This window comes from Centroberyx affinis, unplaced genomic scaffold, assembly GCF_046629955.1.
Source record: "Centroberyx affinis isolate AG114_WGS23_722 - 3 ecotype Tasmania unplaced genomic scaffold, CSIRO-AGI_Caff_v1 ptg001882l_1, whole genome shotgun sequence".
NCBI classification, from domain to species: domain Eukaryota; kingdom Metazoa; phylum Chordata; class Actinopteri; order Beryciformes; family Berycidae; genus Centroberyx; species Centroberyx affinis.
The window spans coordinates 56,510-75,000 of NW_027280254.1; the positions used below are offsets into that span (position 1 = coordinate 56,510).

At 42.1% G+C, this 18,491-nt stretch overlaps 2 protein-coding genes across 2 annotated transcripts in view; one reads left to right on the forward strand and one right to left on the reverse strand.

The window, feature by feature from the left end:
* The window catches only part of egfem1 (EGF-like and EMI domain containing 1), a 70,228-nt gene that overhangs the window by 17,634 nt on the left and 34,103 nt on the right, over nucleotides 1-18,491 (reverse strand). The window contains 16 exon segments of the mRNA XM_071530104.1: nucleotides 426-554; nucleotides 1,131-1,262; nucleotides 1,412-1,540; nucleotides 2,454-2,585; nucleotides 3,041-3,166; nucleotides 4,449-4,583; nucleotides 5,513-5,647; nucleotides 11,015-11,143; nucleotides 11,377-11,505; nucleotides 14,327-14,455; nucleotides 14,633-14,866; nucleotides 15,132-15,254; nucleotides 15,593-15,715; nucleotides 15,913-16,050; nucleotides 16,644-16,766; nucleotides 17,864-17,986. Of these exon segments, the coding sequence (XP_071386205.1) occupies nucleotides 426-554; nucleotides 1,131-1,262; nucleotides 1,412-1,540; nucleotides 2,454-2,585; nucleotides 3,041-3,166; nucleotides 4,449-4,583; nucleotides 5,513-5,647; nucleotides 11,015-11,143; nucleotides 11,377-11,505; nucleotides 14,327-14,455; nucleotides 14,633-14,866; nucleotides 15,132-15,254; nucleotides 15,593-15,715; nucleotides 15,913-16,050; nucleotides 16,644-16,766; nucleotides 17,864-17,986 (2,169 nt within the window).
* Nucleotides 6,713-9,822, forward strand: LOC139653148 (EH domain-containing protein 2-like). The gene is made up of 6 exons (XM_071530114.1): nucleotides 6,713-6,933; nucleotides 7,166-7,342; nucleotides 7,770-7,867; nucleotides 8,308-8,720; nucleotides 8,971-9,135; nucleotides 9,262-9,822. The coding sequence occupies exons 1-6, from the start codon at nucleotides 6,713-6,715 to the stop codon at nucleotides 9,820-9,822; spliced, it is 1,635 nt and encodes a 544-aa protein (XP_071386215.1).

Below are 18,491 nucleotides of genomic sequence, written 5' to 3' on the forward strand. Positions count from 1 at the left end.
ATCTCAAGGACATTCAAAGGAATTTGGATGCACTATCCTAATGTAATCCATTTTTTATTCAGGCTGTAGCATCACAAAAAGTGGAAAAAGTCAAGGAGGTTGAATACTTTCCGAAGGCACTGTAAACTGTGGAAGGTTGGCAGGTAGGTTAGGGGGGCCAACTAGAAGTCAGAGGGTTTCTGGATCAATCTCTGGCATCATTAATGTCCAGTACTAATGAATGGATTTAGATGAAATAATTTACCGTAGCTCTTTAGATATAGATAGAAGTTTTCTTATAAAAGGTATCATCTCATCCAATGGAGAATTTAGGTACATTTAATCAAATACATCAGAGAATGAAGTGAGCATTGAGGTATTGTGTAGATTTAAGCATAATTGGTTTTAGGAAAAAACAAAAACAAAAAAAAAAAAAAGGTCCTTACTTTTTTCGCAGAAGGTTCCAGCAAATCCAGGGGAACATGTGCAGGCTCCACTCACATGGTCACAGAGAGCTCCGTTCTGACAGTGGCACTGCTGGGCACAGCCTTGTCCATAACTGCTATTCACACACTCTAATGGTGGATATACAGAGGAGGCAGAATATCAGGAGTATTATTAGCAATGCAATACATCTTAATGTTTTTAACCTCAGGCTGGGATCCAAATTTAGTTAATTTATCTTGCTCTGAGACCCAGAATGATTACAACCTATTAGAACTGTTGTCATGTGGGGACCCACCAAAAACTATCCTGCTACCAACTTTCGGTCCAGATCCATACAAAATGTTGTGTTAGAGTTAGAGCCAGGTTTCCATGTTTTAGAGCCATGTTTGGCACCAAATCTAGTTCAAGGAAGTATATCCCAATACTCATTGAGTCATAGTTGACTTATGAAGGGCTCAGATTATAAAGTGAATTCCAAGTCACTAAAACAAATTACAAAGTCACTGAAATAAAACATATGTTATAATAAAAAAGAATATCCAGATTATTAAATTCAGTATTGTACATGAATGATGTTATAACAGAGAATCACCCCATGGTGGCAGCATTCACTAAAATATATCTGCTGAAAGAGAGAAATGGTCTGTAATACAGTATTATAAGAAGTTCATTTGATGTTTTCCCAACAGAATTGTGGCTCTTACTCTTTTCACAGTGGTCTCCGCTGAAGCCGGCCTCACACACACACTGGCCGGTAACTGGGTCACAACCAATAGAGCTGTCCTCGCACTGGCATTTATTGGCGCACCCTTGGCCCCAGTAACCAGATTCACATGCTGTGAAGGTCAGCAAATATTACGGTGAAAACACAGTACAAGTTTTGCTTTGGCTGCAATTTTGTCATAATTACCTTTCCTATCTGCCAGTCTACCTTCACTGTAATGACTAAAATTAAATATAATGTTCATTTAAAAAACATTCTTACAAGTTGTGCAGTCCTGGCCACTTTTGCCAGGAGGGCAGGAGCAGCCTCCAGTCTGTGGGTCACAACTGGCATCAGGTTGGCATGAGCAGCGCAGTAAACAGCCTGGGCCGTGGTACCCAGGAGGACACTCTATAGACAGGAAGGCATTCAGGGAAAATGCCTTAGTCATCCACCATGCTTGACTGACACAATGGGTTGGTAGGAATTGGAAAAGCTCTTTGACTTCACACTTCAAGAGTTGAAATAACAAGCAGAGCACATTATCGAAATTACATCATTCAATTATTGTTTAAAGGATAAGGCTGGTGTTTTTTAATGCATTGCTTACCGTCAACAAATCCTATGAAAATAACAAAATCAGCAATGATTTTGTTTTGTCAACAAGTCTCGTCCATGTAGCCGGTGCCCAATGCAGCCATAGACCTCCATTGTATTAAAAAAACTATTAAAATCACGTCAAAGAGCCATGCCGTTGCTCTGGGCAGCATATTTCATCATCGCGATGCACCGGGCCAGCCGACTTTTTCCTCAAACAGCGTAATAAGCTGACCGTAAACACGTTTGCGATCTCAGGAAAGTAGTTCTGTAGCACCGAAAATAGTCCCCGGCGTAATGAAGAATTTGTTCCCATTTGAATTTGATTTGGTAATAACTACAACAGCCTGACTTTTCGTGGTAACGAGCGATTTTTTAAATTGAAACTATGTCTTTGTGAGCTGTATTTCAAGGTTTTTAGCTTACAATTGGAGCCAGTGACTTCCGTGTTGACGGCTAAAAACGGTACGTGGGAAGTCAGAAAGTAACGTGAGTAGAGCAAACGCATTGTTGATTTTGTTATTTTCATAGGATTTGTTGACGGTAAGCAATGCATTAAAAAACACCAGCCTTATCCTTTAACACAATGTTTTAATTTGAAACATAAGGGGGTGAATGAGTGGTCAAAATATTCCAAGCAAGAAAACAAAAGCACATGTTTAACAATGCAGAAATTATTTAAAAAATTGTCTCTTTAACAGTTCTGCTAAAGTTGGGTCACACTCACCGACTTGGCAGAGTGTCCCAATGAAACCTGGCTTGCAGTCGCAGACACCAGTCTGCTTGTTGCAGGAGCCTCCGTCCTCACAGGGACTACAAGATGACTGGCACTTCAACCCCCAGAAACCAGCAGGGCAGTCTGGGGAGACAGAGGAAAGCATCATATTTCAGATCAACATATCATCAGCAACCCATTTAAGTGGCCTACTGCTTAGTAAAATTACTTAAAATTAGCTGAATAATTTCACTTGGAGGTATTCAATGGGTCTAAAAAGGCTAAAATGTCTCACATGGGGCAGTAAATTATAAAGGACAGGGCAAACTTTGTGGTTGCTCTGGCCTACAGGAGCACACAGAAGAGGAACAATTTAAGGCATCCAGGTGGCTCAGCAGGCTCAGGATAATACTGTGGGCTCACAATGTCCTGAGTTCAAACTGCCTCACAATCTTAATCGCATGTTATCCTGTCTCCCTTACACTTTATATTAAACTATACCATACCATATGCAACTTAATAAGGCAGAAATGCCCTAAAAATAATACTGAGAGATAATATAGGCCTATATAGTTTTCCATGTTCTGTTTTAACTGTACCTTCCTGACATGAGTCCCCTGTCCTCCCAGCAGGGCAGATGCACTGTCCAGTCATGGGATCACAGGGAGCCCCTCCACAGTCACAGGTCAGACGACAGCTCTCTCCATAGCGCCCTGCTCTGCAGGCTGACAACACAACATAATACATCAACAATGAAACAAAAAACACATGGTGCAAGAGCACAGCACAAGACAGAACACATATTAGTACAGAATTGCACAACACAGCATAATACATTCCAACACGGCATTACACAAACAAATGAATGGTTTAAGAAAGAGAGGGAGAAGCAGAGGTTTAGAAATACTTGACAATTTTCTGTTTATTTATTCAGTTTCTGCCAATAGCCTCTGTAGTAGTAATTGGAGTAATTGGCCCCTATCACAACCCGGCCTGGAAACTAAGCTAGATACAATCCAGAAAATGTGAATGATTTTTTATTTTTTTTCCTCTTCAATAAAACAAACAAGCTGAGGCCTGTACTGTGCATTACAGCGGACATACTGTAACTCTGTTATGTTATCTTGGGCCACTCCATAGAGACACAAAGTTATGAGTTTAACAGAGGCTCCTGAACGATACTCAGTGTCGTTCTGGACCACAACACAGAGAGCTGAGCCACCGGAACTTTCCATCAGCCAGCAGAGCAAGCAGCCAGAGGAAGCCCTGCTGAGCAACACACACATTCCTTTTACACACACACACACTGGTTGTGCATGATAACAGGAACACCTGCTCCTTATTGATTTCACCTACTAAATCCACTTCATCCATCGATGGGAGGTGAGGATGTATTGGAGACAGGTTAGGGAAGGATTTTTAGCCATTATGGCAACAGAAACTGATTGTGAGAAAGGAGGTGCAACTCAGAAAGGCATTCCTGATATTTTGTTCTCTCAGTGTACATGCATATAAAACACATATTGACATGTGCACACACACATATGTGCACAAGCATAAAGTATGCATACAAGAATCCACACAACAGACACATGTATGTCAGCCCACACAAAACACTGCCACACAATATGCACACACACATACACACAGACATACTACAGTATGTGTATGCACAGTGAGGTAAACCCCTATACTATTAAGGGTTAGGACCACATGAGGGTGCTGTGGAGTGGAGCTTTGTGGATGGCCTCATACATCAAGAATTGTGTTTGAAATGTTTGAAAGGTAACAAATTACCTTAAGGATGTATGTGAAATGTTTTGAAGAGATTCTACAGTATAATTTACACCTGAAATATACTTGATTGTATACAGTAAGCTTACAATGTTTTCCATACACTTTTTTGTATATGTTGGTAAAAGGAAAACTTATATCTTGACTATAGCTTTATGAACAAGGTCCATTATACTGAGTTAAAGCAGCTCTTGGTACTAAAGCTTGTCTCACCCAATTGACATTTTTCTCCATGAAGGCCTGCAGGACATCGTTGGCTGCACTCTCCAGTCCTGGGGTCACATGACCCTCCACCTGGACAGTCACATGGCTGCTCACAGCCTGCACCAAAGAAGCCAAACACACATTCTACATCGGGACATGCACGTACACACACACACACACACACACACACACACACACAAGAAGAGAGCATTAACATCACGGACCAGCTCAAAATACATTTCCCAACATTTTGTGATCATATGCCGACATGCCTAGTACGTTGGGTAATTCCACCCAACAACTGCTGATTGAGTATTCTGTGATCATCAGGGATGGGTCTCTAAGAGCATTCACAGCTAATTCATAAACTGCTTTCCCAGGATAATTTGTTCCCTAAATCAAATTCTGGCTGCAAGAACAAGTTGGGGAGTCAACCTCAGAACGCTTATAGTAAAGACAAAATGTAATTGAAATCAGATCTAACTTATTTCATTCCTGTGATCTTGCATGTTTTCCTGAAGCTAGAATCCAGATAACTATGACTCCAATCTGTCATGTCATCAAGCAGCTCTCTGTAACTCTGCTTCACACCCAAATAGTTTGATTCCATTATTATAATGAACATTTTCATAACCACAAAGGGATTCAATTCCCCTCTAAAATCAATCATTGTCCATAAAGGTGGTTTCTAGTTTGTTGTCAATGAAACACAGATTAGACTCTTGGCTCTTCTTGTTTATAATGAGCTGTCCCAGATCATGAGAATAACACATGTGAATTTGGTTTTAGAGTGGACAGTGATTGTCAAAGTGAAGGGAAGGTCCCAAGGGATTTCCAGGAAAATTCAAGCATAGTTGAATTTGACTGTAATTTTATTTAATCTGATTCATGAGTTAGAACAACTCACACATCATACGGGGCATCCTAAATAAAGTGAGTATCTGTTTGGGGGTCCTTCATGTAAAAACACGGATAGAAAAGTAGCAGTTTGCCCACTTTGGTGGAGCTGTTTTAAATACCCTTCCATGCTAAATAAATAAATGGATTAAAAAACGCTGTTCTGCAGTGCTTACCTTTCTCACACTGTGGGCCATGGTATCCAGGCTTACAGGAACAGCTTCCCTTCTTGGGGTCGCAGCCAGTGGAATGTTCTAGAACACAGTCGCATTCCTTGGAACAGCCTGCACCGTGGGTCCACCTGGGACAGGCTGAGGGAAGGACCAGGCCACAAACCCAATGCAAGAACAGACAGACGGACAGCGCTAGGTTGACATTCATTGTGGTATTTCAGCGTGTTCTCATACAATGTTCGTATGATATCTTACGAAAAGTTCTGCACCCTAGATTGGTACTGTACCTTCGCAAGGACAGTTGCCTTGATTCATATTACACCTATGAATGGACAGCAGCATAACCTGTCACTGAGTTAAAACAACTTTGGTCAAGGTTAGGGTACGTGTCGTGATTAAATAAGAAAACACTTTTGCTGAGAATGAAAGCCTCACTCACAGTAGAAAAGTTCTTGGTATGAGTTGGGAATTGAACTTGAACACTAATCCACCACACCCCAACCTCCACACCCAGACTTTTCATCACACTATTTAAATGTCTGTTTGTGTAACATGTGCCCCTGCCTCCTGTTTCACTCTATTCGTAGAATACCATATAAAATTAGGGTACATTACTTTTCCTAGCTACAACTTTACATTTAATCAGATCAGGCTGAGTAGTTGGGTAAGTGCTGAGTTTGAGAGGGGGACATCTAAAGGAAATATGATGAAGATAATGATGATCACAATAACAATGATGATAATCACTATTGTTGCTACTGTTACTGATGATTTTTTTTTTAAAACTTTATCTCAAAGTCCATCTCTAAGTAACAGCACCACTGAACAAATACATGGTGTTATGTAAACCCCCTAAAAATGAAGCACTGCCAAATCCCCACTGTGGGTTTAGAACAATCAATCTGCATGAAATTTGCCAGGATTGTCCCTCTTCAGCAACAAACCATTACAAAACTGAACTCAACCCCACCCTGTCCCGCTTGACATTGGGTTTTTGTTAGGTGCAGCTGCAGTCTCTGGTTACACCCTCTCCACCCTCTAAATGTCCCGCTGCAGGATGGAACAGACAGCTGTGAGATTCTGATAATATTCGGCTCGCACATACTTCCATCATGCAAATTCAGCTTGGTCTTAGAAGAGTGAGCAGCTTCCACACCGGTTTGAGAAATTTCCTTTAGCTTTTGAAAGCGAAACACTATCACCATGTCCTTCCGCCGGCTTCGGAGCAACCCGAAAACACTGGAGGATGTCAATATGGTGACAGAGGAGCTGAAGAATCTTTATTATAAGAGACTGCTGCCGATAGAGAAGTACTACTCTTTCCATCACTTTCACTCGCCTAGCTATGAGGATGCAGACTTTGACAACAAACCGATGGTCTTGGTGATGGGCCAGTACTCAACAGGGAAGACAACTTTCATCAGGTATTGCAATTTTACAGAAGTTAAATCCCTTTCTAGATGTTCTTTGATGTTTCATGCATCTGAGAGATTGGAGAAGTTTTGTGTGTACAGCATGTATTATGCTGAATGCATTGTGGTTGCATTGTTGTTGGAGGTGCTTCTGATGATGATGATGGTGTGTTTGTTTGTATGTGTGAATATGTGTGTTTGTGTGCGTGTGTGTGTGTGTGTGTGTGTGTGTGTCTGTTGTAAGGTATCTCATAGAACAAGATTTTCCCGGTAGCAGAGTTGGGCCGGAGCCAACCACCGACTGCTTCACTGCCATTATGTGCGGAGAGGTTGAGGGAATTATCCCAGGAAATGCACTTACAGTGGATCCAAAAAAGCCCTTTCGCAACCTCAACCCTTTTGGGAATGCCTTCCTGAACAGGTGATGGGAATCGAGATAGAGAGAGAGAGAGAGAGAGAGAGAGAAAGATGATGGAGGATGAGAGAGAAAGAGGAAAGGATAGATTTTTCTTAGTTTCAAGGATTTCTTACTTTTGTAAGAAACCTACAAAACATATTGGTTGACTGATTCAGTTTCTTTCTTTCTTTCATTCTCTCTTTCTCTCTCTCCGCTTTATTTCTTTTTTCTTTTGTTTCTTCTTTCTCTCATGAATATCATTTGAATATTTCTGCCTGTGTTAAGCATTTTCATGAATGGAAACACATGTTGCAGGACCTAAATACTAAAACAAATTTTGCAGTTTGATGGAGAAAATATTGTTTATTCATGCAAATAAAGCTTAAACTGAGACAGCATATAGATTAGTATTTCAAATGTATGTTTAAGTATCTATTTTCTTCCCCCACAGATTTCAGTGTGCCCAGCTGCCAAACCAGGTCCTTGAGAGCATCAGCATTATTGACACACCAGGCATCTTAACTGCTGCTAAGAGAAAATTGAGTCGAGGTGAGATAATAAAACTTTCCTCCTCATTGTACTTTGGGGGTTGAAAAGCATTTACTTTCATGCACACTTGAATTTTAAACTATTAAAGCCAGACAGCATTATTGCTATCATCATACCACACCAGGCATTTAAACTGCTGCTAAGAGAAGAGTCGAAGTGAGATGAAATGAAAATATTTCAGCCCAACATAAGTCAAACTCTTGAAGCCAGAAGCAGAGTGCATGAAAGAATATGACAGCGAGTTGGATAGAGATGTAGTCACTGGGCAGGCTTTGCTTTGCTTTATGGACATATTAATCTATGGGTGTAACCAAAATGGCTTGAAACCAATGAGGGCCACTGGGATATGTTACATATTCTTCTACTTCTTGAGGCAATGAGGCTTGCCACATTACATACAATGTTAATGAAAACCCTATGTTTTCATTCCTTATCCCCAGGATACGACTTCCCAGCAGTGCTGCGCTGGTTTGCAGAGCGTGTGGATCGAATCATCCTCCTGTTTGATGCACATAAGCTGGAGTTCTCCGATGAGCTCACTCGAGCCTTCGGGGCTCTGTGTGGCTACGAGGACAAGTTGCGTGTCGTCCTGAACAAAGCCGACAGGGTGGATTCCCAGCAGCTCATGCGAGTGTACGGCGCCCTCATGTGGTCGTTGGGGAAAGTGTTTAGAACCCCCGAGATTCTGCGGGTTTACATCGGATCTTTCTGGTCAGAGCCGAGGCAGACATGTGACCACTACCAGCTGATAGAGCTGGAGGAAGAGGATCTGTTGGCCGACATAAGGAACCTGCCTCGAAATGCTGCGGTGCGGAAGCTGAATGACCTGGTGAAGAGGGCACGCTTAGTCAGGGTGAGAGATATTTTCAGTTATCTATCAGAAATCACTATCAAGTATTATTAAAGGTTATTTAATATGCTGGATATTAAGCATTTTGGAATAAAACTGTTCTTGATTCTAATCCATAACTTGGGTAAATATCCACAAATTGAGCTGCAGCATGTTTGGCACTGATAACTAAAACACAAAGTGCAGAAATATTGCTGTGATTTTGACACTGTTTCAGTTGCGCTCATCACAGCTGCTTTTGTCCCCTTCCTAGGCTCATTCGCACATTATCAGCTATCTGAAGCAGGAAATGCCAACCATCTTTTGCAAAGAATCGAAGAAGCACAATCTGATCTACCAGCTTCCCGTAATCTTCAACAAGATCCAGCAACAACACCGAGTCCCAGCTGGCGACTTCCCCGACTGCACCAAGATGCAGGTTGACCACTACTTTGTACTGCATACAAACCATATTTTGAGAATTTACGTGATCAACTGAGTGCAAAAGATCTGTAATGTTGTTAAATTCAGAATCGTTCATTTTCAACCGTGCCTCCATTTTCAGGAGCGGCTGTTGGGTCAAGACTTCTCAAAGTTCAAGACCCTAAAACCAAGCCTCATGGCTTCCTTGGACAAGCTCCTGTCCACTGACATCGCAAAGCTGATGCCCTTACTCCAACAACAAGAACTGTGGAAGAAATCCCTACCTGGGGTGCTGGATGGTGAATTTTTGGGAACATTCAGGCCTGCGTGTTACAAGAGAGATCCTTTCAAGGAAATTCCCAAAGATGACGAGAGCGGTGAAAAAGATCTGGATGAGTGGGCGGTGGAGAAATATAAGCCGAAATATGACGAGATTTTCTACAGCCTCTGTCCAGTTGAGGGCAGACTGAGTGGCACCAAAGTGAAAGAGTGGATGGTGACCACTCATCTGCCCAACTCTGTGCTTGCTCATATCTGGAGGCTGTCTGATGTGGACTGTGATGGCATGCTGGACAATGAGGAGTTTGCTTTAGCCATCCACCTTATTGAGGGGAAACTGGAAGGCCACTGGCTCCCCAGAGAGCTGCCGTCTCACCTGGTGCCGCCATCAAAACGGCTACCCACAGCCAATGAGGAAGAGTAAATGTGACATCTAAATGTAAATGTTTATTCGCCCAATATTTAACAGCATAAAAAGTACTTCGTTCAAGATTTGTGTACATTGTTTGTACCATATCACTACTGTATAATGCAATCATTTCCTAAATATACTAACCTGGTAATAGTGGTCTGTTGTTTTATAAAAAGCAGCAAACTAACAAAGTATCAGTGGTGTTGAATATTAGGCTACCAGTTTTAGCCTATTAGTGAACCTAAGAAGGTGTTATTTATGTTACTCATCATCACTTAAGAGTGTAGATTTCTTCAGATAGATAGATACTCTTTCACTGTTACATATCATCAATCTGTAATGTTCAATGCGTTCCAGGAGTTATTTTGTGATGAAGTGTTGTATTTTACTTTTTTGGTGAATCCACTTTCCCTCAGCCTGCCTCGTCTACTTCTACTTCAGTTAGTGATTTCCTACATTTCCTAAAATGCCTTTGGACAACCCCCAGAGAACTTGCCTGAAATTGTTGCATTCAGCTGTTGGTTGTATGTGTAGGTGGAGACAGCAATAGCAATAGTGATAACGACAGTAAGGGAAAGAGAGCAAGTTTTTCCAGTCGAGAAAAAGTAAGCGTTGCACCCATTACTCAAGGCACAAGATGTCTAGTGGCTGCATTGCATTCTGGTCTATTGAGGTTACTTACTACAGGCTACTGTAGGTGGAGAAATTGGCATCTCTACCTCTTGTACAATGGATTTCTCTCTGTGTGATTGCTGAATGTCGGTGCAAAATGGTGAGTCTAGAAAGAAGTCCTTTTGGCTGACACCAAAACCTGACATTTATCATAGATTTTTTTGAAAGTTGAAATTTGTTCTCATATTGAACTCCATTACAGCTGCGCTGGAAATTTCTTCACAGACATCACAACGTCTACATCGTTAGTATTTTAGGGTGGATTTTACCTTTAAGTTGTCCTTTTTGGGACTTATACAGCAGGTACCCTACTGAGAATCAGAGTCAAATCAAAGTCTCTCATATCTTATATAATTGCAATGTATTTTTAATTAGTAATGAAAAATGACATTAAACTCCTGAACTTATTTTGAGTTAGTGATATTTCATTGTTTGGAATATAATTATCATCATCACCATCATCACCATCATCTTCATAATCATCATCACTATTGTGCAATATGTACTAATATAAGGTCCAGTGTGTACTCACGCAGGTGGCAGAAACGGCCATACAGTCCTGGGGAGCACAGGCAGGCTCCATAGAGACGATGGCAGCGTCCATTGTTGGGACAGTTGCACGTCCTTCGGCACTGCCTCCCAAAGTAGCCCTGTGGACAACCTGTCAGCGCGGCAGGAAACACTTTAGCCTGGATGCCTCCTTCTGTGCGCTGTGTTCACCTCAAATCATGTCATCTCTAGCAGTGTTCAGCACATTCAACACACGGTGAAGTATAACCTGGAGCCTGGTCATTGCATTCACGCCTGTGTATGCATGCGCCTGTGTATGTGTGTGTGTATGTGTTCTCTGCATTCCCTGCATGCACATGTGTGTGCGAATGAGAGTGTACACACCATCCTCACAGAGCAGGCCCTGCACCCCAGGTGGGCATAGACAGCTCCCAGCCACAGGGTCACAGAAACCTCCATTCTGACAGCGGCACAGACTGTTACAGGACTGCCCATAGGTTCCCTGTGGACAAGCTGGAGAGAGAGAGAGAGAGAGAGAGAGAGAGAGAGAAATAGAGACAGAGAGAGAGAGAGAGAGAGATACACACACAGAACAAAACACAATCAGGATATTGTTTACACAGAGTTGAATATAAGAGACAACAGGGTAAATGCAGTGAAGTAAAGGGTTATGCACTGGAGCTAAGAGTCAGTGAAAACCATCACCTTTCATCCTGTCTTTCCCCACAGTGTGTGCCCTCCTGACTTTCTGATTCTCACTGGCCTTGTTAGCAGTTATGACATGGCCCAGGCACCCAGCTGGCCCTTTAAGACGTGCTAAAGCGCAAAATTCCACTGCTTCAAGTAAATGTCTGCACACATTCCATGTCACACTTTCTTCATAGTATTTTTATGTTACTCTAAGGGAAGATAAACCAGTTTACGATCATTCCATGGAAATAATAAATTTACTTTATAAGAGTACAGCATCTTCTATCACCTATAGATGATAATACACTGAGTATAGACTACACTGAAATCTACAAAATAAAGAAACAAAGGTTACAAAGGTTGACTACAAAATAGATAAATTAAACATAATGCTCTGTCTTTTTTAACATATTAATCAATGAACATCGGATAACCTTTTTCTCAAAATGCATATACACTGAATGTACAAAATATTAGGGGCCCTTACTCTTTTCATGAAGTCTCTACCAATCACAAAGGAGGAGATGTAGATAAAGTGAAGCAGCAGCTTTGAGACAAGTGAGATGTGGATTGTGCAAAAGGGGCTGCAACTCAATAACAGGAAGATGTCCATAATATTTTGTACATTCAGTGTATATCCTTTTGGAGTGAATTTCTTAATTTGTACCATATGTGGTTTTTGAGGCTATAACTTTACAAAATAAGCTAATAAAAATGGCCCTTATCTGTCCACAGGTCAGGAAAGAGAGGGTTGTAACCCTCTAACCCCATAGATGGACAAAAATTATGACCAACACCATTTCACCATTATACTTTTGCTCCTTATAGACCACTATGTTATTCACTAACAATTCCTATCATTGCTGCAGGCAGTAATATTGCTCATCTCCTTCACCTCAAAATGTTGCCCATGTACAGTAGCATCACCTTCAGGGAGTGCATCTGACTAACTCCACCTCAGGAGCATGTTGCTAAAAGTGACAGATTGCTTCTAACAGATTTATCCCGTGTGGCTCTCTTCTCATGATTACAGCCCAGTCTAGAGTTCAGACCAAAGACACCCATTAATCATGAAGCTGGATGGGAACAATGGTGCCTCGCTTTCTAACCCAGCGCTGGACATCCTTGGCCCCGGGCTGCGCTCTCGCTGTGGGCCCTGGCCTCGCTCCAGCAGCAGACAGATTGATTCCCCCGGTGCTCCTGTGTTCTGGAGCCCATAAACAAGCCAGCCTCCCACACGGAGGAGCAGACAGGTTTTGATGCATGGCCCGGGATAGATGCACACAGGGAGCTATCTCATCTCTCTCTAAAACTAGACCACATTTCAATGGATAGTTCAAACGTATAGAGCTAGAATAGGATGCAATCCTGTGAGAATGAGCTGTAATATGTTACAGTGTGTGTGTTTGTGTGTGTGTGTGTGTGTGTGTGTCTGTGTCTGTGTGTGCGCATGTGCGTGTGTGTGTGTGTGCGCTTGTCTATATTGCATGTATCATTGCCATGTATCATTAGCATTATGTATTTGTCATTTTGTATATGATCTGGACATGAATAAATTATTAATTTAAGTCATACATGCATGTGTGTTGGTCAGGGACATTGTCTGTGGGTCAACTTTCATTCAAATTTGTATCAATTTTCAGCATCAATTTTTTACATTCTATGACTTTCAAATAGTTACACGATATCCTGAGGGAGATAACTATTTTAAGTATATGGATCTTTTAAGACTTTCAAGTTGAAGCATTCTGTGGACAGGTTGAATAGTGAAGGGAAGTTGTTTGAAATACAGCAGACTAGCTACAGGACTGCAGCATCAAGGTTTTGTGTCATAAAAAAATACCTTAAGATGATGTTAACATTAGCAGTGGGTTTGTGTATTTCACCGTTTTTGGCTATAGCGTTAATTTTTGACTCAAAACAGTTTTTTGCAAAGACTTGGTCTAGAACCACAGGTGGTGGTAGCTGGAGAGGTGGGCAGACTGTGACCCCACCTTCCAATGGTAATAAAAAAGTGGCTAAAACCACATTTTTAGAGCTATGAGTGCACTTTTCAACTTCCTTTTCTTCAACTACTCTTTCTCTAACTGAAAATATGCTCTCATGCAAAGTAATGACAGCATGGCCATACATCAAAAAGTAGGTTGCTTTCCAAGTACTTACGCAGCTCACAAACCCACTCAACATCCAGGAAGTCCTAACATTTACTTTCTGATCTGATATACCTTTTTCATCCTCCATGGAGAAAATACTCTTTTTATACCTCTTATTGAGGTTCAGGGTCAGCCAGCTATAGTGCTGTATCCATGCAGTAGGTAGGGCTTTTTATCATCTTACCATGCACTGACACATTCACAGGTCTGGACAAAAAATTGATTTTGCTAGTAGTGCAATTATGTATTGTGAGCGGTAAGGCTTACATTGTGATCAGAACTCTGCATAGTCACAATGCACATATCACCAGGCCAAAGACATGAAGAGGAAGACAACTTTGCCCACAAACAATGTGGGCAAAGTCGTGATGGCCATTTTTAGGCGAATTTGAGCATTAAAGTGACCTCATAACATGACATATTCATGATCAGATCTCAAGCATCGACAAATGTAACCAAAGACTATACCGCTTAACTACTGGTGGTCTTACTCTCATTACAGATGATCCCAGTCCATCCAGGTGAGCATTCACAGCGGTCTCTGTCTGCACTACAGACTCCATTCACACAGTCGTTACAGCTCACACTGCAGTCATCCCCAAATGAGCCATCTAGGCACACTGAGAAAGAGAGTAATTACAGACAAATTGACAATTAAACACAAGTTGATTTTGAGTTAGAAATAGGCTTGAAGGTCTATTTTAAAGTCTGAATATTGAATTGTAAAATGACATTAAAATAATCATTTCATTTCTAACAAAGCATGCATGTTAGCGTCATTACTCGTGCCTGTGTACCTATGTGGCTGATCAGTCTGAGTTCTCCTCGAAGCTCTCTCTGGACCTCTCCTTCTTCATCATTGTCATAATCATCATCGCCATCGTCATTGTCGTACGGGGAGTGCAGGGCTGCTGTGTACTGCAGGAGCTGAGGAGGCCGGCGGAACAGCAGGTCCGGCAGTCTGTGAACCTCCAGCTCCTCCTCCTCTTCTTCTTCCTCCTCCTCTTCTTCCAGTTCTCTGTCATACAGAGCTACAGACACACAGTAGGCACTAAGGTTAGGGTGAATCGACTTTCAGTTGGGCAACTGACACTGATGATTCACTTGATCAACCTGAGAACTGATGATGATAGTTCACAGACAATCAAGGATACTGATTTGATGAAATCAAAATCAATATTTGTTCATTTGAAACTACATTTCAGCTGACAAATCAATTCTGTTTGCAACAAGATTAAATACAAACTTTAATAAGAAATCCAGACTATGGACACCTGTAAGATAAATTGCACTCACGGATGCAGGCATGCTGGTCCTGATCCAAGCGGAAGCCCAGTCGACAAAAACACTCATAAGTTCCCAGAGTGTTGACGCAGTAGTGTTCACAGCCTGAGCTCTCTGTCACACACTCATCAATGTCTACCAAGACAACACACAGACAACACACAGCTGGGTGAATGACGAGGAAAAGATTGGATAATAACAACTGGGGCTTATATTGTGATTTTATATAACTCAATGATACTTTAAGTGTGGACATTGTCATTAGTCGCAGGTTGTATGTTTGTATGGCGGTGAAGCGTACATGAGAACTGTTTTGATGTCACTAATAATACTGATGCACACATGGTTTTACTTCCGAGCAATCAGCAAGTAAATGTGCCTCGGAAATTAGTGTCTCACATAAGTGTGCCGCAGCATAGAAAACTGTGGACAGCGCTGCACTAGGTAATGTGCTAAGAATCCAGCGCTCTGACCATCGCAGCCACAGCCGTCTGGGTTCAGTCTGTGTCCGGCTCTGCAGCTGCACTCATAGCCTCCTGGGTAGTTCCTGCAGAAGTGACTGCAGCAGGCCTCACCCCTCTCACACTCATCACTATCTGAGGATGGCACAGAGATGTAGTTGGGTTCAACAGATGGACAGAGAGAAAGAAAGAGAGAGACAGAGAGAGAGAGAGGGAGTGAGAGAGAGAAAGAGACAATGAAACAAATAAATACAGACTGACAGGCAGAAAGAACTAGAACCAGAAGGAGAATAAGATATAGAAACAATGGGACATCAGGCTTCAGTACTTACCTACACAGGTCTTCCTGTCCCGATCTAGTCGGTAACCTTGGTTACAGGAGCAGAGCGGGCCGTTGGTAGTGTGCTCACAGTGGTGAGAACAACCTCCGTTGTTCTTCTCACAGCTGTTAACTATCTCCATCTCAATGCCTGGAGGAGAAAAGACCAAAACCGCAACTACATAGATAGGCATGAAACTTAAGGACGATGCTACATGGCAATTCTGGCTAATGAGGCCAATTTTGCCCTATCTCAGTCTGGAAAGTACTAGCCACAGAGGAGAAAAGAGAGGACAAATATTTATCCATGAACACAGATATACATTATTGAGAAGAAAGAACATTTCTTGTTGCATTTTTTTTTAATATTCTTATTTGGTACAACTAATATGGCTGCCGTGAACGTAGACAGGGCAATTTTTGATGGATTCTGCCACGTTAATCTTCATTGTTATCCAATATGGAGCTGCCCTAAAATTGTGTTAATGTTTTCATGCAAAGGAAAATATGTTTTATGCATGAGCATTGCATGAGATGTAAAGGTTAGAAGGAAGGTTCCACAAAATGTGTTTATTTCTGTCAAAATGGTATCTAAGTTCTATGGCAGCCATCATGAGTGTATCAGCAAATAACCATTCAAGAATGTTTACCTGAAAGGACGCTCTGTTTTATCCATTCTTTTTGTATTGGCATTACACTAGATCAGTAGGAGACACATTACTGTGAGCTCATGTCTGTACTTACGGTAGCACTGTTTGCCATCAGCGCCGAGTTCAAAGCCTGGGTTACACACACAGCTAAAGGAGCCCAGCATGTTGACACAGCCATGGGAACACGTAGCACGGCCTGAACTGCACTCATCAATGTCTGCAGGAGACATGGAACGACACACACAGACGTGCAGAAACACACAAAATTTACATCAGCATAAGAAAGCCATCATGACAAAAAAGTTGGTATCACATCAAGGATTTGAGGATTAATGTGTTTTGGGATGTTGCAAGACAAAAGGATATAAATCTGTAGGTCATAATTACACACAGCCAAGGTCCCGTGTTCTACGGATTTGAAATAAGTCTTCTTGTCTTCAGCTCTTTGACTGGAGTTGAGTAACCTGCTTGACCTTCACGCCAAGTCACAGTTTACTCACATGGCCAAAATGCCTCTCTCTCTCTCTCTCTCTCTCTCTCTCTCTCTCTCTCTCTCTCTCTCTCTCTCTCTCTCTCTCTCTCTCTCTCTCTCTCTCTCTCTCTCTCTCACACACACACACACACACACACACACACACACACACACAGAGTTCCAAGTCAGGGCCAAACTGGGCCAGGTCAGGCTCTTAGGGCTCTGACTGGGGGTCAGGCTCTTGGGGGTCAGGTAGTCTTCGCTGTAATGGGCTGAGAAAGGGACAAGCCTCTAATGAATGAGGCCTTTGTGTGCAGCTGGGTGTCTCACACTAGAGGATAACAAACCAGTCCCACTCACTGTTGCACTGTTAAACAAGCCATTAAAAATGTATGCTCCCATACTCACAGCTCCACAAATATTCCAAACTCAGTGCACCCATGATATGGAGTATTTTTCATAATAATGTAGCCAATATTTCCTCAGGCAAGATGGCTTCGCCCCGGGCTCAGTTTGCTCCACTTTCTCTTTTTCACCATAGGTGGAACGTATAAAATGCTGGTGAGATGGATTATGAGAATAGTTTCCGACACCAACCTCTCAAATCAATATGGGGACTGTACTGGGGTAGATTTGCTTACTTATGGGGTTTAGTATGCCTGTAACTTATGGGAAAATCATAAATGTCACTCTCTTAAACTGTAACACATTTCTGGGTAAGGCATTTATCAGTCGGTCTGAAATATCCACTATATATAAATGTGTGTGTGTGTGTGTGTGTGTGTGTATGTGTGTGCTCGCTCAACACATGTCCAGTCTGCTTGTGTTATCTGAGTCCTCACCCTCACAGTTCTTGCCATTCCCAGCCAGTGTAAAACCAGGTCTGCAGCTGCACTCAACCAGGCCATCGTCTGATCGACACAGCTGGGCACAGCCTCCATTCCTCTCCCCACAGGGCTCCCTCACTGACTCACAACACACACACACACACACACACACACACACACACACACACAGATAAACAGATAGAAAGCCATACAGAGGCAGACATCATAGACACAAACTCAAATGTACTTGTACACACTCACTCAGAAACACACACACACACACAGAAAGATGAAACAGGCAGACAATAAACCAGCAGGCCAGGTCAGCCCAGCAGGTGATTCATGACCTCCATGTTGCTGATGGTTAGTTCACAAGGACAGTTTACCATCCTCATATCCTGACCATGCTAACATCTAAAGCTGCCTCCTGCATGGACTTCTAACTCCTTCCTTCCCATTCAAAAATGGCATGCGTTTCCTATATTGTCGTGGGTCTGGGTATCATGTTCTGGCTGAAAAATCTTCCTCTGCTCCTTACATCTTCCTTCCTTGCACACTAACAGTAGCCATAATAATCTTCATTCTTGCCAAAACTTGGGCAAATTTGCAACATCAGAAGAAAATTACTGATCTGTCGTCTGTG